Here is a 23592-nt window from a genome sequence, read left to right as displayed (position 1 = left end):
TTCTTTTTTGTTTTGTTTTGTTTCATTGGAAGAAGTAGGAGAGTAAAGGGAATTCAGATAATTGTGTGAGAAAGAGTTGAGGGTAGAGGGCATGGCTCAAGTGGTAGACAATGCCCTGAGTTAAACTCCCAGTACGACTCCCACAAAAAAAAAAAAAAAAAAAAAAGTTGAGGTAGAATGAACCACCACAATTTGACAACAGGGGCTTTTTCACCATTCTCTTTGGTTCTCGCTGCTTGGTATGTCAGTCTGTGCTGTCTGCACACAGTGTTGTCTGTTCACCATTTGCCGTGCCTCAAAAAGTCAGGGAAATCAAGGTTCTTCTGCTGACAAGCAGAAGAGTGCCAAATATGCCAAGATCAAGAAAAACAAGGATAATTTAAATTCACTGTAGCAGATATCCTTACACCTTGGTCATCACAAATGAGAAGGCAGAGAAACTGAAGCAGTCCCTATCCCCAAATTTGGCAGTGAAGGAGCTGAAATGAACAGGACACACTAATTTGAACTGTATTAAAATATTGAAAAGCACAAAAGGAAAAAAGAACTATTTGAACATAGGGGATGTAGGAAGCTTAAATGTGTGTGCCTTGATGTGAGAGGGTGGTAAAAGATGTGACTGGAAAACACAGACCATTTGCTGTGCTGATCACTAGATGGTGCTGTTGTTCAGGACAGCTTAGTTGCTGTCATGTAGGTGGAGTAGACAATTTCAAATAGAATGTATACAAGTCAAAGATTCACAACTGGGAAAATACTTGAAGAAAACACATCTGAGTCACAGTTTAATTAGACATAATGTTGAACCTAAAGAAATAAAAATAGAATCCTTTGTTATCTTTGGGGAATCCTAATGGGTTTACTCAGAAGTCTCCCAGTCAGAATTTGTATAAGAGGATTAGGGAAAGGATGGATGAGTTTCCCTGATGAACTATACTTCCATAGTGAATATCTGGGCTGGTGGAGTGGCTCAAGTGATAAGAGCGCCTGCCTAGCAAGTGTGAAACCCTGAGATCAAATCCCAGTAGTGCTGGGGGGGATAAAAGGTATCATAGTGAATATCTGCTCATTTAAGGCCTGCTATGTTAAGGATTGCAGAGAACCACTCTGCTTGAGACTGGAATGTCTTTCTGGCAAAAGGATGTGCCTTGAGGCAAAGCTCAAAAAAGCTAATGGGGAGGAAGGATTGGTTATTGGGGAGGGATCCTGTGTACATAAAAGCAGGGTAGGTAGATATGGTTAATCATCCTCAGCCCCTTAAAATGATGAAGCACTACCTGTGAAAGCTTCAGACCAGAATGCTGTGGTGTCAATTGGCTGTACATCCTAGGCCCATCAGAGAAAACAAGGAGCTTGCTGTCCTTAAAGGTGCCTCCCTGGCCATTGGAAACACCTGTACATGTATGTCTTTGGTTGTACCTTTAAGTCCAAAGAACTGGAAGGCCTTAAAGACAAACTGCTAAGAATTAGCTCTTTCTTTCCACTGCTTCTTTTCCTCTAGCCCTTCAACAGGTGTTAGCCCCTTTGAGTAGGGCCAGGAATCTGATACTGCAGTGCAAGCAAGTGTGGTATGAAACGGGCCTCAGTTGCTCAGCCCAAATGGAGACAGCCAACTCATCACAGCTGGGTAGTGTGGGTGCTAAACAGGAAGTGGTCTCAGGTAGTTAGGCCCAGAGAATGGGAGGTTGAGGCGGCCTTCGGTCAGTTCTTTGGAACCACAGTGTTTCCCACTTCTCTGACAGCTGTGTGCCATTGGATCTTCTGCCCAGTTTTGACATCCCCAGATGATCACCTAGAAGCCACTTGATGGTGGCAGAATCCCATTGCTGTTCGTTTCCACCTCCTGTCATTCCATAGGAACACTACTGTAGACATGGGGGTAAAGGGCAAAATACAGCATCAGCTCAGCAGTCACAGAACCTAGTATCTGGTGGAGAAGACAGAACGGCAAGGAGACTGTGTAATGGGTTCCACAGCGCTGTGCTGTGGAACTTCAGAGGAGGGGCCAGTTGATCTGGCTTAGGCAGATGGAGGTGTGGGAGAAAACTCCACAGAGGAAGTGACATTTGAGCTGAGCCTGTTGGGTCCCTGGGTGTTAGTTTTCCAAGCAGAGGGAACTGCACAAGCAAAGCACCCAGACATGAGAGAGCAGTGGCCTCCTCCCCCTTTTAGAAGATACCATATTCGCATGGTATAGGCTTGCAGGACAGAGCCAAGGCTTACAGTATCTACTCAGTGCTCTCTCCTTTCTTCCATTTCCTTTCTGAGATGAGCAGTGACTCGGGAATCTGATCAGGATCATGTTAGGACCTTTAAACTAAAGTGTGCTGGGAGCTAACTGGTGGCAGAGTGCGTGCCCAGCAGGCATGAGGCCCTGAGCTCAGACCCCAGCACCGTAATAAATAAATAAACGTGTACTGCGTCTGTGTCAGGGTGAGGGACACTGGGTGGGAACCACTGCCTAGGTTTCTTCTCACCAGTCCAAGTACAGCAGGTGACTTCAGAAAGCATTGGGAAGGGAAAGAAGAGCCCTGCGTCCTAAGTCCACCTGTGTCCCCTTACACAGAGTCACTTTTACACAGTAAATGCCAGCACCCCACCTTCTCTCCAAAGTCTGAAGCGGGTGCCTCTTGGCTTTTTTGGCAACCGTGGTGTGTTTGGGAGGTTTTCACAGGAAACAGAATCAGCTTCCTCATTGCATGCACTTGCTCAGAAGAGTTCTGGCAACCATTTCAGCTTCTGGAGTTATCACAGCCAGTGCAGCTTTGAAGTTTTCTCTAGAGATAGTCAGAAGGTTCTGAGACCTGATTTAGGAAAAGATGTGCCAGAGCCATCAGCAGTTTGTCTGGGCTGCAGTGTGGGGTTTAGAGAAAAATTCTCAGTTCAAATAACAACCCTACTTGCATGTTTCAGGGCCAGTTGAAAACTGGTTTAATTCTTAGTGCATGGGAATTTTTTTTAAGAGGACCAGATTGAGGATTTGGAAACGAGGATTGGCAAGCATTTGGTTGTCAGTTCTGATGCTCTGGCCAGGCTCTGGGCAAGGATTGCTCTTACCAGCAATTCAGAGAGGGAGACTTGCCTGCCTTTGACAGTCCATGCAGATAAGCCTGTGCTCTGATTTCACTAAGAGCAGTCCCCCTCCTAGGCCTCTTTGGCTGGTGGTGTCTCAGAAGTTCCATATCTCACGGGGAGGAGTAGCACGTCATTACTTGAGTTCCAGGACCGGAACTCATAAACTGAGGCCACAGGAGAGGAAGGGCATCAGGATGCTGGATTCTGAGTTGGAGAAAGGATTCTCCAGAGCTGGATGGATAACACATTCAGACAAAAGTTTTGTTGCATGAATAATCGTGGCTGTCTGGAATATTGACGTAAAATTCTTACGAGGGGAAGAGGTTTTTGGAAATAGCCTATTGGGGAGCTGGTGAGGTGGGGCAGTGTCTTCTGCCAGCTACTCCTTTCCCCCATTTCTTCTGTTCTGGTCCATGTGAACTGTTAAGCATGTTAACAGTCTTTTTGCTTTCCTTAGCAGTTCCTTTGGGTTGGGTTCAGAAAAAAAAAAAGCAGGGCTGGAGATACAAGTCAGTGGTAGAGACTTGCCTAGCATGCACAAAGCAGCCCTGGGTTGATCCCAGCACCAAAAAAAAAAAAATCTGGACCCAAAGTCTCGTTGGTTCTTTGGGATTTTCAACATAGGCTTTGTACTACATTCTCCTGCTCCCTTGCTATTATTATACTGAATTGAGGCTACTAATGAGAGTGTTGGCATGGCCTTTAGAATGCTGAGGTGGGGAGAAGAGTTTGTGAATCTGTGAGGTAGAGGCTTCTCCAGAGTTGAGGGTTTCTGGGAAGATCACCCAGATTAGACACACCGGCCTGTGGTTCTTTGCAGCTTCCTGCAGGCTAAGAGGAAGACACGGTACAGGAGAAACTGACAGGATCAGGCTCTGAAGAGTATCTTGCTCCCATGGTAGTCTTCCTCTGATATTGCCCTTCCTCCTTTGCTGGAAGACAGAGTCTTTGAAAGGAGCGTTGGGGGAATGGCGGCAAGGTTTCTGGCAGACCGAACCCACCCAGAGAGAATACTTGTTGAAAGGTACCTTTGTTTTGTTTTTTTCCTACCATGCTGGGGATGGAACCCAGGGCCTCCTGTATGCCAGGCAAATGGTCTATCATTGAGCTACTTCTGTCTCCGTCCTCAAGGACCGTGGAGGAACATGTGCATGCCGTGTGCAGCCTTCCTGCCTTGTCTCTGGAGACCACCGCCTGAGGGAAATGGCTCAGCAGAGTCAGGGTGGGTCAGGGCGTCCACATGCATTCTCTCAAATAGTGCATAGCATGACTCTGAACTTTTGATTTTTAAAAACTTATGCTTTGCAAAATTACCATGGGACAGAAAGTTAACAGGTTTGTTACTAGGAGCCCTTTTCTTATGTCTCCACTGTCACTTACTTCCGTTCTTTTTCCTTCTCTGCATTTGTCTTCTGTTGTCCTCCTTCTCTGATCATCAAAATGGGGTTTTCCTCAGTTTAATTTCTTTCCCTCATCACCCTGAGATATCCCTTATTTACCATCTGAGAATACACAGTGTGACATGACCAGGGCATCTCAGGAACTGTGTGACTGTCCTCTTGGTGGAGGTCAGCTGTGGGATTAACTGGAATTTGTAAAGTAGCAACCCAGAAGGTCCTAGGACCTTGAGTTCCTTGTTGACTCTGTGCTGTTTGTGATTTCTTTGTATCTAGAGGTTAGAAAGCTGTTCCTGACCTTAGGTCTCTGCAATAGGGTGGGGGAGGGAGTCTTCTCCTTTTTGTCAAAAGCTGCTGCCACATTGCAGCACCTGAAAAAGCTTCCACGGTTTAGTTTAGCTTCCCAGGTGCTAGTAGCCCTCCTTTGCACCCCAAATACATCGACTGTGGAGTTTGAGGTCCACTTCATCTTTAAATATGCCTTGAGCAGCCCAGTGCAGGAGAGTCCTGAGGTGAAGATCAGGACTTGCTGGCCCAGTTGGAATCCTGGGATCCTGTTGCTGCTGGAGGCTGCGAGGGCAGTGCTGTCAGCCCCAGCACCCTGCATGCCCACTGGGGGGCCAGCTTTGAGCAGAGAATGCAATGACCTGGTTTCTGTTTTCTCTCTTCACTCTGGTTGCTGTGGGGCAGAGACTGAGGGTGACAAGAAAACAGGGAGGACAGGGAAGGGAATACAGGCTCCTCCTTCATTTCTTTTTCTTTCTCTCCAAAGCAAAGAGTCTGTCATGAAGTGCGTGCGCTAAATGCATTTGAAAGACTCGGAGGAGATAGGAGCTTGTGATGGTCTGGAGGATTCTCTGTGAGTATGACTTGGGCCTCTCTGGAGATCATCTGAGAAGCTGTGTGGGACAGAGACTGAGTTGGGAGGCCCCCGGTCGTGTTCGGGGATGGCCAGCCCTGCTGCATCATTGAAGCACAGCTGGGACTCTCACGCTCACTGCTTCAGGGCACTTCACTACATGTTCAGCGGATTGAGTTGGGTGGGTTTTTTTGTTTTGTTTTGTTTTTTTTCCTTTTTTTGTTAGCATTTTTTGATACCTCAGAAGCACCTCTCTTGATGTTCATTTGAACAGTTGGGTGTACCCCATGGCTGCCCCTGAAGGCAGACTGTATTTTGAATCTAGCTTACCTCTTCTTTGTGAAAACAAAATGTCATTTCTTGGAAATAAAATGTAAAACCTATTGGTTGCTCAGCTGGGCTTTGGTTGTATTTACCTTCCTTTCCTTCCAGCTCCTAGGCAGTCTCACAAGTAAACACTGGCAGCTCATAGATTACAACAAAATGACTGTATCAGATGATAGACTTCAAGTGAATGTCAGCCTGGCAAGCCCAAGGTCATGGTCACACAGGTGGGCTCAGTCGTGTTCCCTTTTTATTCCTGAGATGGGGTCACTGCTTGCCTTGTTTTGGGGTGGGGGGAATTCCTTTCCTCAGCTGCTGTTCTCATGTTTCCAGATTTCCAAAGCAATGTCATGAACACGCATCAACCGTGGACGATGATTTTATGAGAACTTGAATTAAAAGTCCCTCTTTTGACCACTTTCCCTTTTTAAACAGAAAAAAACAGTTTGGGGGCTGGCAGCGTGGCTCAAGTGGCAAAGTACCTGCCTAGCAGGTATGAGGCCTTGAATTCAAACCCCAGTACCACCAAGAAAGAAAAAAGAAAAGCCAGTTTTGGTGTTTAGTAAGTAAAAGCTTTGGGCAACCTATGGTATCATTGGTTACCTGTGATGTGCATGAGGGAAAATAAACAGGGATTGAAGAGTGGTCTTTTAAAACTGAGAGCCCCTCTTCCTAGTAGGACTGTAAAACTCCATTTTATCACTTAATGATTTTCTCCCCTCTCCCTTTTATTGTCTTGTCTAGAGAACCATTCTATTTTAGCTCTTTATACCCTTTGTAGTTTCATAAATGGTTGGAAACTATTGATTTGCCAACTTTTTAGGGATGGTATGAGGTTTTCTTTCATTGGGTATACTCTGAACACTCCAGTTGTGGAGTCCCTAATCTAATTTTCATCTTTCTCCACATGACTTCTGATTGAAATTCTGGTATATGGCTGAGGATGTAGCTCAGTGGTAGAGCACTTGACTAGCATGTGTGTGAGGCCCCGGTTCCATTCCCAGCACTGCAGGCAAAGAAAAAAGAAATACATAATTACATTGTAAAAACTCTGAACAAAACAAGAAAATGACTGTTATCACCTTGATGTAATGGCTTCCTGTTTCCCTACACATGTATTTAATTCACTTGATTGCATGGATAATAGCTAAGGTTTTATATATTCTGTCTTAAGTTCACATATTGTAATTTACTCTTAAGAGTACAGGTACACCTTTTGTGACTGGGTAATATGTTTTGATGTTTTGAAATCAAAAGGCATAAGAAGACACAATAAAAAGCTGCTCACTCCTTTCCCCAGTGACCCCTCACAGGCAGCGAGAGTTACAGTTCCCCATCTGCCCTTCCAGAGACCTTGTCTGAATATACGAGCAAATGCACTTGTCTTCTCCATTCTCTCAAGTGAATGATAAACTGCGTGCTACTCTGTACCTTCTTGTCTTTCAGATATAGTTTGGCAGTACTCCTGTGTCAGTACATAAAGAACTCTTCTTTTTTTCTTACAGCTGAAATTATTTCATTGTGTGTTAACACTGTGATTTGCTTTTCCAGCCTAGTTTTTGCTTTTTTCTTTTTTGGTGGTGGGATTGAACCCAGGGCCTTGTGCGTGCAAGCATGTACTCTACCACTGAGCTACCCTCCTCGCACTCCAGCCTGATTCTGGTAGAATTTAGCTTGCTATGGACACCCGTGACCATACATCGTTAAAGAAAGATCCCTCAAGAACACTTGACTTAAAGAGGGTGAAGGTGTCTGCAAAGACTGACCTCACAGACTGACCTTCCCAGCATGCAGCCTCTCCTTTTAGAACACCACCTCCCTCAAGTATGCCATAGATTGAGAAACTGAGCTCGGAAAGAATACTAAATCAATTAAAATTAAAAGTCATACTAGCTGGATTTGAATCCTAGTCCTGCTGCTTGTGAACTTAGGCAAGTTACTGAACTCTTTGAGCCTTGGTGTCTTCATCTTCATCTCTAAGTGGATCTCCGTATCTAAATTATTGCAGCAAAGTAGGCCTAAATAATTTTGTCCCAGTTATTGCACTGCTCACAAACAAAAGCCATAATGTAGCTGACCATGGTCACACACTGTAACCAAGAACTGTGGAGGTGAAGTTAGGAAATTGTGAGTTCAAGACCAGCTGGGCCGTGTAGTGAGTTCACAGCCAGAATCTTGCTATGTAGCCCAGGTTGGTCAGGAACTCGCAAACCACCTGTCTCAGTCACCCGAGTACTGGGATTACAAGCATGGACCACTACACCAGCTCAGAATGTTCTGTTTTTAAAGACACACATGCACACACAAGATTAACCCAAACTTGCATTATTTCTCTGAGCTACAGGATGTACCTTCCCTGGAGAGATAATCTCATATTAAACATCATCTGCATTTTGCTTGCCTAGAAAAATACATGGTAACTTTTCTGCCTTGCAGCACCAAATGACAGTATAGCTAAGCCCCACTGCTGTGCTGTCTGCCTCTAATTAAAGGCATGTTCTGTGCATCAGGGCTCAGAGAAACTGGGGAGGGAGTGTTTGTTTCACATTCTGGCTTTATTAAGCAGATAAATGCAGCCAGCTCTGTGAGGCGCTTTGCAGTGAGTGGCAGGTGTCCCACTGCCATCCAGTTACTGCAGCCTAGGAAGAGTGCACTCTGCCCCTCGGCTTGCTTCATCCCAGCAATCAGATTGCTGAGGCAGGGAATGCCCTTTGTGGACTAGATAGCTGGGTCCTTGTCATCTGTCTCTGATTGGGAGCTGCTGTTTTTTTATCTAAAAAAAAAAAAAACAAAATCCCCTCATTATCTCTGGCCTGTCTCTCATTACTCCTCTCCTCTGAGTGACCATCTGAGCAGTAACAACTGCAGGAGTGTGTAGGATGGGCAGCTCTCTCCAACTGCCTGCTTGCTTTTTATAGCCTTACTCTAACTGAAAAATCTCACCCCACAAACAAGAAACCTGGGGTTGTCTGAGTCTGCCTGGTATGTTCATCTGACATTCATTCCACCAGATTGCAGGTGAATCATCTGATCAGCTCTATTTGATGTAGAGACTTAGAAAGGAATCTCTAACTTGATTGTGGTCCTAATCTAAGAACCTAAGATCAGGAGAACCCAGGAATCACTGTCTCTTGCCAGACTCACAGCTTCTTAAGTAAGAGGTACAGGCCTGATTGGAGCAGAATGGTGCCTTAGCCACAGTAGGCCAAAGGATTCTTCTGAACACTGGAGTGCTTCATTCAGAGAAAAAAACTTTATCTGCTCAATATTTTTTAGCTTTTTCTGCAAATGGGATTTGAGGCAGTTGGAGTAGCCAGCTCCTGGGAAGACGATGGGGCCTTTGTGTTGCTGAAAAATAATGAGCTATCATGTTCAGTTGGTTTTTCAGTTTAGATAACCCTACAGGGACCAAGCATGGTGGTGCATGTGTCTGTGATCCCAGCTACACGGGAGGAAGAGGTGTGAGGATCAAGGTCCAAGGCCACCCCAAGACCTTATCTGAAAAATAACTAAAAGCAAGGCCCTGCATTCAAACTTCAGTACCATTAAAAAAAAAAAGAGAGAGAGAAGAAAAGCCTATGGTAGGAAAGGGTTGGACCTGTAATAGGTGCTCAGCAAATCCTTAGATGCTATAATTCCTTTGTTGACCACGTCGCCATGATGGGCCACCTGAACTCATTTAATCTCCAGGATGTGTTTCCTGCTTGCTGCTGCTTCTATCAAATTCTAGAGTGGATCCCTCCCTCAGATCCAGTTTCCAGACCCACTGCCCCTGGTGTCCATTTCCCTTTCTTTGGGCTTTGTGTGAATACTTCAATCTGGTGTGCCTTTTTTTTTTTTTTGTTTCGTTTCTTGATCATACAGTGTGGTGTTCCAATAAATTCAATTCAGTAATAGTTACTGAATCTTTGTTTTGTTTTGTTAGCACTGCTGCAGGTGTTTGGAGTGGTAATGAACAAAACAAAAAAGCTGTTGAGAGCAGACATTCTAGCAAGGGGTCCAAAGGCCAGAGGCTGCTCTCGGAGGTTCTCTCCTTCCTTGGCCTGTCTGCTAAGCCAGCATGTAGTACTGAATGTTTCCTTACATTCCTCAAACTCCAGGCAGCAAAGCCTGCAGGCCACACCCAGCCACCCCAAATCCAAAACTGGCTTTTCACACCTGTGTATCCTGAGGCTTTAAAGTCTGCTGCTCTTACTTCCCCTTGGGATATAGGAACTAAGCTCCTTAAAGAGCGAGACCCCAGCCAGGAGCCGTCAAGGGCTTCTCTGTGGCAAGCTGAGACCCTCTGCAGGAAGAACAGGCCCCGAACCACTACATCCTATAGTCCTGTGCCAGCAGGTACCAGAGGACCTCTGAGGAAGGCTCAGGTGACTACTTCAGCAAGGTAGACACAGCTGAACATTGCTGAAGTGACTGTTGACACAAGAGCTTAATCTGGCGATGCAGGGCTGCACAGGTTTTCAGGACTCTTGGGATTTTTTGAGTATATATGTGGCCATGAGGATATTCCTCTGACCTCAGTGCCCCATGTCTCGGATCCTGACCTCCCTACCTGAGCCTCTCCCAGGGGTGCACTGGCTCCCAAAAGCCGACTGTATGCATCCCTTCCCAAATGCATTCAGGGAGGTCATGGTAGTTTAAAATTAGCCATGGTAGCTGTATTTACGCCATAGAAGCTGCCAAATGCTACAGATCACGGCCTCCCCATTCTTTGTTAAACATTTGCCAGGACATCACAGGCGTCCTTGACATGAGTGGTTCCTGAAGTCACCTAGCCCCACGGCTCAGGAATTGCCCCAGGATGGAAGAAGTGCCACTACGGAGACAAGGAAAACATGCCTTCCCCCAACTCTAGGTCATCCTCAGGCATCTGAGGGATCCCCAGTGCCTTCTGAACCCCGCCTCTCAACAAAATAGTGCATAGCTCCCGAGGCCCAGACCCATCCCAGGCTGGGGAAAAGATGTATGTCAAGGCACCCTGTGTATCTCCCATTTCCTTCTTCACTTACCTGAGTCCTCATAGCCATCAGTGAGATCAGCTAGATGCTGGTAAGGAGGGGTGCAGCCACTACCAGCAGTTTTCTTGTGTTCCATTACACCTCAAGCCATCTTCTTACCAAAACCTTAACAGCGTGGGAATGGACCCTGTGGCCAGGGTCGGGACCTGCCTCAGTGCTGGAGCCTTAGTGGTAGACGGCGTGAACTACACTTTATCCAAATACATGTGAGTCTGGATATTAGCCCTCTCTCTCCTGGGATACTAGGTTCTCACCCAGGGGATTCCCACCATGCAAGCCAGCTCTGGCTTCTTCCAGCATGGGCACAAGTGGTTCTCGGTAGTTTCCTCTCTTTTGGGAAAAATCCCAAGCATGCTATGACCTGGGAGCTAGCTGCTTTTGATTCAAAGGTCCCAATGTAGGGGCCTGAGGGCCAACCTTGTGAGCAGACATCTCAGCGAATTTAGCTAGTCTCGTGATTTGTTTCTAAGTGTGTAACCCTCACAAAGCAGCAGTGGCTGTCTTACTCCCATCTGAAAAGCCTCACCCTTCTGGCACAGATCCTGAAGTTTAGGGAGTGGAAATGGAGTGCCTGCCTGAGGGTGCAGGTCTGCTGTCTTCCCTCTGCCCCTTTGCCCCTCTGGAGTTACCCAACTCCTAAGGAGAACTTAGCTCATGAACCGCTGGAGGAAGAGTCCTCAGCATTCATTTGTTCCATGAGTGCCTACTAAGTGCTTCCACATGCCAGGCACTTCGCTGACCTCAGTGCTAGGTACTCATGTTACAACACTAAAAAGGCTGAACGCAGTCCCTGACCTGATGGAAATTCTGCTGTGGCGAACACAGAAAAACAAGATTTCAATCAGGAGTAGACCTGGGAACCATGAAAGCATGGAGGTAAGGCACCTGTCCCAGGCTGAGCAGTGGAGAAGGCTTCTTGGAGCATGTGACATCTAAACTGCGACTTGAAGGATGGTAGGGGGCAGCAGAATAAGGATGAGAACAGGGTAGGACTGGGGAGGGGCAAGGAACAATGTCCTGGGTGGAGAGAAAGGGAGAGGCATGGAGGTGGAGGAGAATGGCATGCATTCTGTGTGTCTGGATCAAGGAGTGCAGGGAGAGAAGCGAAGATGCGAGTTATTATCACAGGCTTTGTAACCATTGTGAGCCACTGTGAGCAGCACCTCTGACGAGTGGACTCAACCGCCATTATCAAGACACTTGCAATGGGAGATTAAGTAACATGCCTACGGCCACACAGATTGATGGAGAAAATGAAGCTGGAGAAGGAACTTCTCCAAGAGGGAAGTCACTGTGTCATAATAGTGGGGAGTGCCATTTTTCTGTGTTTTAGGAAGATGGCTCTGGCTGCTGTGTGGAAGATGAGCTAGAAGGGGGAAAGCCAAGAGGATTGAGGGAGACCTCCCAGGCAGTTGCAGTAATCCGAGGAAGAGGGTAGGTGGCCTGAATTAAGGCACTGAGTGGGGCTGGAGACAGATAGGGAGTTCATAGATCGATTTGGGGGTGAGGGAGAGCCTGGAGTTAAGGGTGGCCATGGGTCTCTGCCTTGGGCCAAAATCTCGGTGGTGTTCATTGAAATAACACAGGACCAGGCTCTGGTGGCTCACGCCTGCAATCCTAGCTACTCAGGAGGCAGAGATGAGGAGGATCATGGTTTGAGGCCAGCCCGGGCAAATAGCTTGCAAGATCCTATCCAAAAACAAAACAAAACACACACAAAAAGGGGCTGGTAGAGTGGCTCAAGTGGTAGAGAGCCTGTCTAGCAAGGGTGAAACCCTGAGTTCCAACTCCATTACCTCCACAAAAAAGAAATAACACAGGAAGAGGAAGGTTTCTAGGTTTTGGGGACTGTCAAGTTTGAAGATTCAGAAAAGAAAATTGCATAGATGTCTACAAAGTGCTAATTTCCATGCTCTCTCTACCGTCCACACAAAGTTCAGTTTTCCCCACCGTCTCCTGGATATCCTCCATAGCAGTGGCTACAAGTCGCTGAACAGCCCTGGACGAGGGAGCTTTGCAAGCTTTCTCTTCCACAGAGGCCAAAGGCCAGTTGTCCCACCGTATGCTATCAGACCCAGCTCTACCATGCACTCAATAGAGATGGTGGAACTAAATATTCTCTGGTGACTGGGAGCATGGCTCAAGTGATAGAGCCCCTGCCTGACAAGCCCAAGGCCCTGAGTTCAAACCTCAGTACTGCTAAAAATATATATATATATATTTGCTGGCCTGGGCACAAGTGCTGCGCAGGCGAACTATTGCTTCAAGCCCTGTGGAAGGGTAAGCTGTGAACAAATTCACAAGTGATGTCTACCCAAGAAAGCACTGTGGTCGACGTCTGTGGCAAGTGCCCCATTATGTCACCTTCTGAAATCCTGCCCATATCAGGACATGAAGCTTTTTCTACTGTGTGATCCAGGACTTGGTGTCCATCGTAAGGATTTTGTGACTTCTCAACAGAAAGTCCAGAGGTGACAGACAGGCTGGGGATCCAGATGAGGGACTTACAGGATCATGAGAGAGGGTGAAATCACCCAGGGCGAGTAGGCAGAGAGAACAATTACCCGACAGAACCCCGAGGGAAACCTCCAGAGACCAGAAGAGGGTAGGGCAATCACAGTAATTAACTTTCTATGTCACCTTGACTTGGGGGGACATCCAGACATTTGGTCAAACTTATCCTGGGTCTGGCAGGGTGTTTCCAGTTTAGAGTAACGTTTGAATGAAAATATCATTCTAACACAGACTGTGTTCTGACAACGAGACGGGAGGGGATGGCAAAGCAGAGAGATAAAACTTAAAGAATTGAAACGTGAAGATCACATAAGCACTAGGGAGATGAAATAGCCAATGAAGTCACATGCAGCCATATGTGGGTTGAGCTTTGCTTTCTGCTTCTGTAACCTGCTTGCAAGGGTATATAAGGGGAGACCCCTTTGTTTTCGGGGCTCAGCCTTTGGACACGAGTCCGCTGGGTCTGTGCCGGCACAGTAAACGTTGCTTCCTGCTAAACTGCCTCATAATATCCCGCAACATAACAAGAGTGGGCCCACTCCAGTCAGTTGAAGGCCTCAGTAAAACAGGAGGACTGATCCTCTAGCACAGAAAGGGCACTTCCTCTCACTGCCTTGAGCTGGGACTTGTTTTTGTCCTTCCTTTAACTCAACTGAAACATCAGCTCTTCTTGGGCCTCAGGCTTTTTGACTGGAACTATACCGTCAGCTCTCCTGTGGCTTCAGTTTGGGATTTGTCAGCCTGCGTAATTGCCTGATTCCTTATAATAAACTCTCACCATATACATTTCTATCCACAGACACCAGTAGTTTGACTAATACAGCAAAATAGTGCTTCAGGAAGTAGGAAACACAGGGCCAAAGGTTGCAGATTGGTGAAGGAAGATAAGATCCAAAAATATCAATGGTTGAGCTACCACAGAGCCACTGGGACAGCAGTTTTAGTGGCATTCTGTGGGCAGAGTGACCATTTACATTAGTGAATTGAGAAATAGGACTTGCTGCTGGGCACTCACTCCTATAATCCTAGCTACTCAGGAGGCAGAGATCAGGTGGATGACAGTTCAAAGCCAGCCTAGGAAAGTACTTTGTAAGACCTTATCTTGAAAAAATACCCATCACAAAAAAAGGGCTGGTGGAGTGGCTCAAGTGGTAGAACTCCTGCCTAGCAAGTATGAGGCCCTGAGTTCAAACCCCAGTGTCACCAAAAGAAAAAAAGAAAGAACTAGGACTTGCTATATTTTAGGAGCAGAGAAGGGAAAAAATGCAGATAGAAGGAAAAGTCTGAAAATACGGCAGAGGAAGTTGGGGAATTTTTCCACTGGTGGTTTGCACTTACTCTGTGAAGTTGGGAAGGGACTCTGCTGATGGAGGTAAAGGGAGGCAGGCTGTTGGGGTGGAGAATGGAAGAAGGTGAGGTCTGACAGCTACTGCAGAGAACCAGGGAGAGCTTGCTTGCTCACTTGGAACACAAAGGGTGGCGGGGCTGCCAGGGGCACCGAGACGGGCCACGGTTGTCTTTGACAGTAGTAGGCATTGTTGAGTGGTTTTCCATGCTTACCCTGTGTCTGGAGAGGATGGAGCTGCATGGGTCCAGGTTGTGATTTTGATAAGGAAATGCCATGGGAATGACAAGGACTTGGATTCAAGGCTGGTCATAGCAGAAAATGAAGATGGGGTGAGGGTAGGGAGGAAGCTGCTAAGTAGGAAGTAATGAGGCCCAGGACCTGGAGGAGATGCCTACAAGGCCAAAGACAGGTCTCTCTGTGTGTGAATACACTTGTTTGTGTTACTCCACTTTCTGTTGCTGTAACAAATAACCAAGATCAATCAACTTACAAATAGAAAAGGTTTATTTTGGCTTACACTTTTGAATATTCCAGTCTATGATTGGGCAGACACATTGCTTTTAGGCAATAAACGCACATTGTAGTGGGAACATATGGCAAAACAACACCATTCATGGCCAGGACACAAAAGAGAGAGGAAGAGATGGGGTTAGATCCGCAGTCTCCCTCAAGGGCAAGTCCCCAATGACTTAAAACCTTCCAAGTTTCAGAGAGGTTGAGTAACTTGCCCAAGGTCACACAGTTACAAATAGCACAGGCAGGGAGTCAGACACACCTGAATTTGTATTCCTGTTCCACCTTTGCTATTCATACAAGCATGAACTAATCAACAAATCTGTCTTCTGACTTCCATTTCTATAAAATGAAGATAATAAAATCTTTCCTACCAGGGTTTTTGTGAGGATGAAATAACAGATGCATCACAACTAAGCTAGGCTAATACACAGCCTTCAGCCATTTCCCCACTAATAAAAAGCCAAAGGGGTGCCAGGCACCTGTGGCTCACACCTGTAATCCTAGCTACTTGGGAGGCTGACCAGGAGGATCATGATTTGAGGCCAGCCCAGGCAAATAGTTCACAAGACCCCATCTCCAAAATAACCACAGCAAAATGGACTGGAGGTGTGGCTCAAGTGGTAGAGCACCTGCTTTGCAAGTGCAACTCCCAGAGTTCAAAACTCCAGTTCCACAAAAAAAAAAAAAAAAAAAAAAAAACCTGAAGGGAGCTGTACTGGCACTAAAGAGTCAGGCTCTTTCTGTCTTTCTCCTTCACCATCCTTAGTGGTTGCTTCATAGCCTAGGAAGCAACTGTCTGTCTTTCTTTTAAGAAGACTTCTTGTTTTCAGGACAGCAAGGCTAGGAAGATTCTGCCCTGCCAAGGACATCAGATGTCATTGTCCTCTTAAGCACTTTTTCAACCCCTACCCCTGTCCAAGCCTCTCAATAAAATGACTTGACAAGGAAGGACAAGGAGAAGAGGAGGAGTAGAAGAAGATTTCCAGAGGTGTCACCCAACAACTTCTACTTATACCTCATTGGCCAGAACATAGTAATATGGTCCCACTTGGTGGCAAAGGAGGATGGAATTATAGCTTTCAGCTGGACAAAGCAGAATGAAACAAGGTTCAGTGAGGAGTGGAGGCGTTTGCCAACAGATGCAGGAATGAGCTTGGAAGCTGCTCCTCCAGCCCAGGCAGCTTGATGTCAACTTCATGAGGGCCCCTGAGCCAGTGCCACCGAGCACCAGCCTTAAGGAGCCATTGTGAGGAAATAAATGTTGTCTCAAGCTAAGTTCTAGGGCAATTTTGTATGCTGTAACAGATGACAGATACACCAGTGTAGCGCTAATACTGGTGACTTAATCACCAGTAGAAATTATAGCGATCTTCACATCATAGCACAGATGTGGGTATTTGCTAATACCGTCTCTACTCACCATTGCCCAGAAGCCAAGTATTGCGTCTACCACTACATAAGACACGATTGCAGTCTTCCTCTCCTTATGCTCTGTGGTGCAGCCTCTGGGGAATTCTGAATCAATAATTAATATAGCCACCCACGGTGAAGGTCTGCTTCCCACGCTGAGAATCCAGAGTTTGTTCTCGTGTGCTGGGCGAGTTTGTCCTAGAGACCTAACTGGGGGCAGCGGGAGATGCTGCAAAAGACAACAGACAGAAGACCAAACATGCATAAAGCTGGGGCCAGGTAGGCTAGGTGCTCTGATGGAGACACACCAGCTCCCTCCACCTCCAGTGAGTTTATTATATACAGTGGCAACAGGAAGTGGAGAGGTAGTTCTCAGGGGAGGGGGTGTGACATTGTAATCCTTGGGAACAGGAGGAACCTGTGACAGCTTCTCTCTGAACGTAAACATCTTAGGAAAAACAGCTGTACTGCATCCTGCCCACTTCTGCAGCTGAAGCTGTGCCAACTCAAGTATGCAATTTATTGGGCATAACAATGCCTGCTCCTTCTGCAGTTTGGGGCTGTGCCAAACTCAAACCTGCAGCTTATTCTATACACCTGTCCACTCCCCACAGTTTGTTGCTTTCTGGGAATTTCTGTCAAAATTATTTATTAAATAAACAAAGGAGATGAGTTTGGTGGCTTCCATTTTGTAAGTCAGACTGTTCAAATGAGGACTCTTAATTGTCTATAACGATGGTTGTCCCTCTGAGAAATGGACAAGAGAATAGCTATAAATGTGAACTAGACAATTTCAAGCATGTCTAGGGGATGGAAGTAACTGTTCACAGGGTAGCCAGGTGCTAGTAGTTCACACCTATAATCCTAGTTACTCAGGAGGCAGAGATCAGGAGGATCACAGTTTGAATCCAGCCCAAGCAAATAGTTCCCTAGACACTATCTTGAAAAAAAATCCATCACTAAAAAGTGCTGGTGGAGTGGTTTAAGCTGTAGGCCCTGAGTTCAAACCCCAGTACAAAAAAAAAGAAAAGTTACAGGGTATTGTTTAAGGTAAGTTACTTTTGCCAGCATCTGACACAGGCTAAGTACAGAGTTGAAAGTTCTGCAGGTAGCAAAGTACTTCTTTTACATTTCCCTTCACACGCCTTTCTTTACATGATCTGTACTTAGTCAACTTTTTGTAAATCAAGTTAAAAGGAGGAGAGGTTAACTTTGCCTTACAGCTTTGGAGGTTGCAGTCTATGATTGACTGGTTGCTGTCTTGTGGCAGCACAGTGCCTCATGGCGAGAGCAGGTGGCAGCAGAGGAGGCCTGTGCACCCCAGGTCTGGGAATCTAGAGGAAGACACTATGAGTCTACAGCCCCCTTCAAGGGCACGCTCTCAGTGACCTAAAGTCTCCCAGTAGACCCTACCTCTTAAAAGTCTCCATAACTCACAGTGATGCCCTGAGCTGGGGACCAAGCCTTCAGTGCCTGGGCCACTGGGGGCCATTCCACATCCAAGCCATAGATGTATGTTTTTATGTAAAGGCACAAACACATAGTATATTCGGCAGGTAGTGTTTCTATTTTTTTCCTTGAAAAATCCTGAATAATTAAGAAAAGAAAACTGGGAAGGCTGGTGGAGTGGCTCAAGCAATAGCACACCTACCTAGCAAACACAAGGCCCTGAGTTCAACCCGAAGTACTGCCAAAAAACAAAAGTTGGTCCAAGACTTCTGGGTGTGGACAATCTAGACTTACTAGCATAAGCTAGTATTTGAGCACAAAGTGATGCAAACACAGGGCAGCCCTTAGGAGGTCAAATAAATACAAGAATGAGAGGCTGGGTAGAGCATTTGCCTAGTGTGTACAGGGCCCTGGGTTTGATCCCCAGCATCTCTCTCTCTCTCTCTCTCTCTCTCTCTCTCACACACACACACATGATTAAGAAAACCAAACAGAGCACACACATAATAGCCACATTCTGCAGGAGAGACAAATAGCATGGCTTTAGCCCAGACAAGTTAGTAAACAGGAGAACAACAAAGAAAAACTAGCAAATAGCACAACCTCCAGGGGGCGAAGTAGAATCCAGAGTTCTTACCAGTATCTCAAATGTCCATATTTCCATAAAAAAATTAAAAGACATACAAATAAATGGGAACATGTGGCCCACATTCAAGGGGAAAAATAGAAATTGTGCAAATAATCAATTTATCAGGCAAAGACTTCAAAGACACTCTTATAATTACGTTCAAAGAACTAAAGGAAATAATGTTTAAATACTTAAAGAAAAGTATGGCCACAGTGAATCAATAAATAGAGATTTTCCTAGCAAGCGCAAGGCTGTGAGTTCAAACCCAAGTACCAAAAAAAAAAAAAAAAAAAAACCGAATTAAAAAAAACCACACAAACAAAAAGCAAATAGAGATCCTCAATAAGGAAATAGACATAATTTTAAAACAACCTAAGAAACAGCTCAGAGTTGTTGAGTGGTACAGTACGTACTCAAGGTGATCTATAGCGTCAGAGCTATCCCTATCAAAATTCCAGTGATGGTGTTTTTGCTTTTGTTTTCAGAAACAGAAACATCATCCTAAAATAGATGGGGAAATCTGAAGGGACCCCCAAATACCCAATGCAATCTTGAAAAAGAAAACCAAAGTTGGAAATTTCACACTTCCTGATTTCAAAGTCACACTAATGAAAACAGGTGGTGCTTGCCTAAAGACACACAGACCAAAGGAAGAGAGCCGAAAACTAAACCCTCACGTGTATAGCCAAATGATTTGGACAAGGACACCAAAACCATTCAGTGAGGAAAAACTGCCTACCCACATCCACAAGACTGGAGTTGCAACCTGAACTCACGGCACAGTTTGCTCAAAATGGATTGAAGACCTACCAAAAGGGCTACACTCAACATGCTTTTCTTTTCTTTCTTGTTTTTTTTTTTTGGCGGGACTGGGGTGCATCACCGCACCTGGTTTATTGGTTGACATGGAGTCTTGCTAACTTCCCTCGGCTTCCTCCTCCCCACTGGCCTGAAACCTCTATCAACCCATTAGCTGAGATTACAGACCTATGCCCTCAAGCCTGGCTATTTTTCTCGTTACTTAACTACTTTAAAGAAACATGAGATTGTAAACATCAATAATTATAGCATTGTTACTGTAATATTTAATATATATGACAATAAAAACATGAAAGAACTGTAAATATATAACAAAACAAGCAACTCAGCATTAGGTGCAATAATGGTCAGATTCTTGGATGGATATAATTTTCTTTTTTTGGCAGTACTGGGGTTTGAACTCAGGGCTTTGCACTTGCTAGGCAGGCACTCTTTTGCTTGAACCACACTTCTAGTCCGACTTTTTTTTTTTTTGAGATAGTCTCACTATGTAGTCCATGCTAGCTTCGAACTCACAATCCTCCTGCCCTAGCCCCTCCCCCAGTACTGGAATTACAGGCTTGGGCCACCATATTGGAAGGATACAGTTCTTGAGCTACTATTGCTATGCAGTACTTTCGTGCATCATTAAAGGTGATAATACTGAAGAAAAAATGTAAATTTTGCCTCGTTCTATGCTGGTATTTCTTGGTTATCATCTCAGCTAGCTGTAACAGCCGCACCTTAGCTGAGCTAGGGCACTGGGGCAGGTTGCTGAGAGACGGGAGAAAATACCAGAGATGGCATGTGAGACATAAGATGTGTTAAAACTTGCTGAGAGAGAGGAGGAGGAGGGGGTGAAGAGGGGGAGGGGAGAGAAAGAGAGCGCAGAGGTAAATGGCTGGACAGGAACTGGAACCCGCCAGGGGCCAGGGACAGTGTCTGGACCATGAGCACTGTCTTCTCCACAGGACGAGGGGTTTTCGCAAGTTACACTTCTTAGAGAAGCAATGCTGTCTTCAGCTTGCTCTGTCCCTGTGCGGCCAGCGTCCGAGGGACAGCTGACTTCGTGTAGGTACAGGATGCAGGTTCTGACTCCCTCCGTTCCCGGTGTGCACGTGAGATTCAATTTAATTGAACCTTCAGTTTTGGCCGGCTTGGCTAGAATGGAAAGGGATGGCTCAAGGAATGACATTTAATGTCCTGCTTTTCTCAGGGATCAGACATTAGCATACAAATAGCCGTCTGTTTAAATAAATGACAGTAGTGATTGATGATAACCTAAGACTATGATAGGCATTTAATACATGCATACATGCGTTAGGTAGAAAGAAGTATTTTTACAACAGAATCCCAACCGATAAAGGAAGAGGAGTGATAGATTAGAAAGCCACCGTTTAGCAGTCACAGTAAAAATTGTTTCAGGCAAGACCCATCAGCTTGGACACTAACATTGTATAGGGAAAACCGTACAGTTTCAAAAGACTTTTTGTTGTTTTTGCGGTGCTGGGGATCAAAACCAGGGCTTCTGCCTGCTGGGCAAGAACTCTCCCACCGAGCTTCACCCCCAGCCCGGCAAACCACTTGTTAACAGCAAACGGAAAATGGTAACTTTAAGGTGGAGAACTATCACTTGTGATGGTATGAACACTAAGTCCCTCTCAGGAAAAAGACACAGTATCACTCTTTGTGTATTATTACCGAAAGACCACGACTCCACTTTAATCACCAGGAAACATTAGTCAGATCCAATTGAGGGTTTGTTGTCAATAAATAGCTTTTATTTATTTATTTTTTGAACTCAGGGCCTACACCTTGAAACACTCCACCAGACCTTTTCTGTGATGGGTTTTTTTCAAGATAGGGTCTTGTGAACTATTTTCCCAGGCTGCCTTCAAACCTTAATCTACCTGATCTCTGCCTCCTGAGTAGCTAGGTTACAGGTGCGAGCCATGGTAGCGTCTGGCTACTAAGTAACTTTTAAATAAGTTGTTTTTTTAATTTAAATGTCAAGGTTATGAAAGACAAAACTAGACTCAGGAACTGTTCCAGATAAGACTTAACATATAATTTGATGTATGGTTCTAGATTGTTCCCTGGATCAGAAAATACTATTTTCTACAAAAAAACATGAGACAACTGGTGAAATATAAATAAGGTCTACAGATTTAGAGTACCATCAATAACATTTTGATAATTATATTGTGGTGAAGTAAAAGAGAATCTGCTTTTATGACATGAACACTTCGGTATTTTGGGATAAAAAGGCATTATACCACAATTTACTTTCAAATGGGTCATAAAAACAATATGTATTTTGTAGAGAGATGAATAAATGTGTATATAAACATATATATAGCAAGCGCAAAGCCCTGAGTTCAAACCTCAGTGCAACCAAAAAAAAATCAAAATGATAATAGAGAAAGCTACGTATACATAAAAAAATGGATGTGATTATATACACAGAAAAATTAATGAAGTAAGTGTGGTAAAACGTTAGCAATCGGGGAATCTACATCAATAGTATATGAAATTCTTTTATTTTTCTTGCAACTTTTCTCTAAGTCTGAAATTATTTCACACTAAAAAGTTAAAACAAGTTGAATCAAGTGTTGCGTTTTAACTCTGTTTTGTCTATTTTTTACCAACCCAAATTAAAAAGAAAAGTCAAAACAAAGGAAGAATGATAAAAATCATGTATTTTATTGTTCCACTTCTATTATTAAATGTCTTGGTGTGTGTGCGAGTGTGTGTGTGTGAAATTTGATATGAACTTGTGTGTGGCATTGCCAACACTGAGAGTAGCTTGCACCACCCAGCCGGGAAGGGCATCTGGGTAAACTGAGTCTCCGGGCAGACATCTCTTGTAGTCAGGTCCTGCAATGAGGGGAGAAGCTTCTTGTTTTGCTACTTTAATGAGGAAGCAAATGCTTCACGTCGGCATCATTTTTTTTTACACAGCCATGTACTGACAACAAAGATTCTTCTAACAATCCTGGAAAAGAGAGTTTGTCAACAGCCATAAATGTCATCAATGAGGCAGGTCTCTGAGTCAAACACACTGAAAATTTTTTCATCATGATGTGAGAAGAAAATATGAATTGCTTTTCTACCACACAGAAGTTTGTTGCCCTTCATGAAGCTGTGCCTTCAAGCACTTTTTCAAACTAAAGGCAGAATTTTTGCTTTAACTGAAATAAAACAAGAATGAAAGAAAACAAAATCCACTCGGGACATTGTGAGAAAGGGAATTTTATTGATGTGTTCACTTATCTCACATACTTTTAACCATGTGAAGGAGCTTATAACTTTTCAATTCAATGTTATGAAGTCAATATTATGGATTCTACTGAAAAAATTTGGAACATTCTTGGCTAGGTGGTCAATAAGGAAGAAGCTGGAGGACATGTTTTCCCAACGTGAAGCTATAATACAAAATCCTGTTATTTTCTTTGAAAAGAGACTTCTCTTAATTTCTGAAGTGTTTCAGAAGTCTTCCAAAGCTATTTCCGTCTTGGTGACTTTGAAGTTGAACCACTGATATTGTAATCATTTCTTACTTAATAAGGCATGTCAAAGGTGTTAAAATAAAATAATGGCACCAACTGAAGAGAAATTTTTTTTTTGGTGGGACTGGGGGTTTGAACTCAGGACTTTGTGCTTGCAAAGCAGGTCCTCTACCTCTTGAGCCACATCTTCAGTCCATTTTGCTCTGGTTATTTTGGATATGGGGGGGTGTCTCACAAACTTTTCTCTCCTCCCCAGACTAACCTCAAACCATGATCCTCCTGATTTCAGCCTCCCAAGTAACTGGGATGACAGGTGTGAGCCACTGGCACCCAGCTGAAGATGAATTCTTGATCTTAGGACAAAAGATACAATTAAAGTTTAACTCAAAGACCTCTGGAGAATTACTGTATTCCTTGAGAAAGGATTATCTTTTCCTTGATTAAAACAACAACTCTACACTCTTTAATTCTACTTGTAGTAATGTAGCAGGGAGGAGAACCAGAAAAGAAACAGCTAAGTCTGTGTTCTGATAATGTAGCAGGGGGAAGGGATGGCATAGCAGAGAGAGAAAACTTAAAAAAATTGAAACATGGAGAAGGTCACATAGCACTGGGAAAATGAAATAGCCAACGAAGTCACATGCAACCATATATTGGTTAAGCGTTGCTTTTTGCTTCTGTAACCTGCTTGCAAGGGCATATAAGGTGAGGCCCCTTTGTTCTTGTGCTCAGCCTTTGGATTCGAGT

At 44.7% G+C, this 23592-nt stretch overlaps 1 protein-coding gene and 1 pseudogene across 9 annotated transcripts in view; both read left to right on the top strand.

Annotated features, from left to right (window-relative positions):
* The window catches only part of Rnf8 (ring finger protein 8), a 48353-nt gene extending 25380 nt beyond the window's left edge, over positions 1 to 22973 (top strand). Inside the window, exons 8-11 of one of the 9 annotated variants that reach the window (XR_012450660.1) lie at positions 4019 to 4099; positions 4207 to 4297; positions 5245 to 5331; positions 5764 to 5882. Coding sequence is in view for 6 of the 9 variants with exons in the window: in XM_074082293.1 (XP_073938394.1) it covers positions 4019 to 4099; positions 4207 to 4297; positions 5245 to 5275 (203 nt within the window). In the remaining 3 variants the exon portion in view is untranslated. Of the gene's footprint in view, positions 1 to 3895; positions 4100 to 4146; positions 4298 to 5244; positions 5715 to 5763; positions 5883 to 22297 lie in introns of those variants that run through there. The other 8 variants (XR_002213084.2, XM_074082293.1, XR_012450661.1 and 5 more) reach the window with 8 other exon arrangements.
* Positions 192 to 3887, top strand: LOC109694150 (large ribosomal subunit protein eL38 pseudogene; annotated as a pseudogene).
* Positions 22974 to 23592: the final 619 nt, after the last annotated feature.

Source organism: Castor canadensis, chromosome 8 (genome assembly GCF_047511655.1).
Source record: "Castor canadensis chromosome 8, mCasCan1.hap1v2, whole genome shotgun sequence".
NCBI lineage: Eukaryota > Metazoa > Chordata > Mammalia > Rodentia > Castoridae > Castor > Castor canadensis.
Note: the sequence above shows the minus strand (reverse complement) of the source record. Positions and strands in the feature narration are given on the sequence as shown.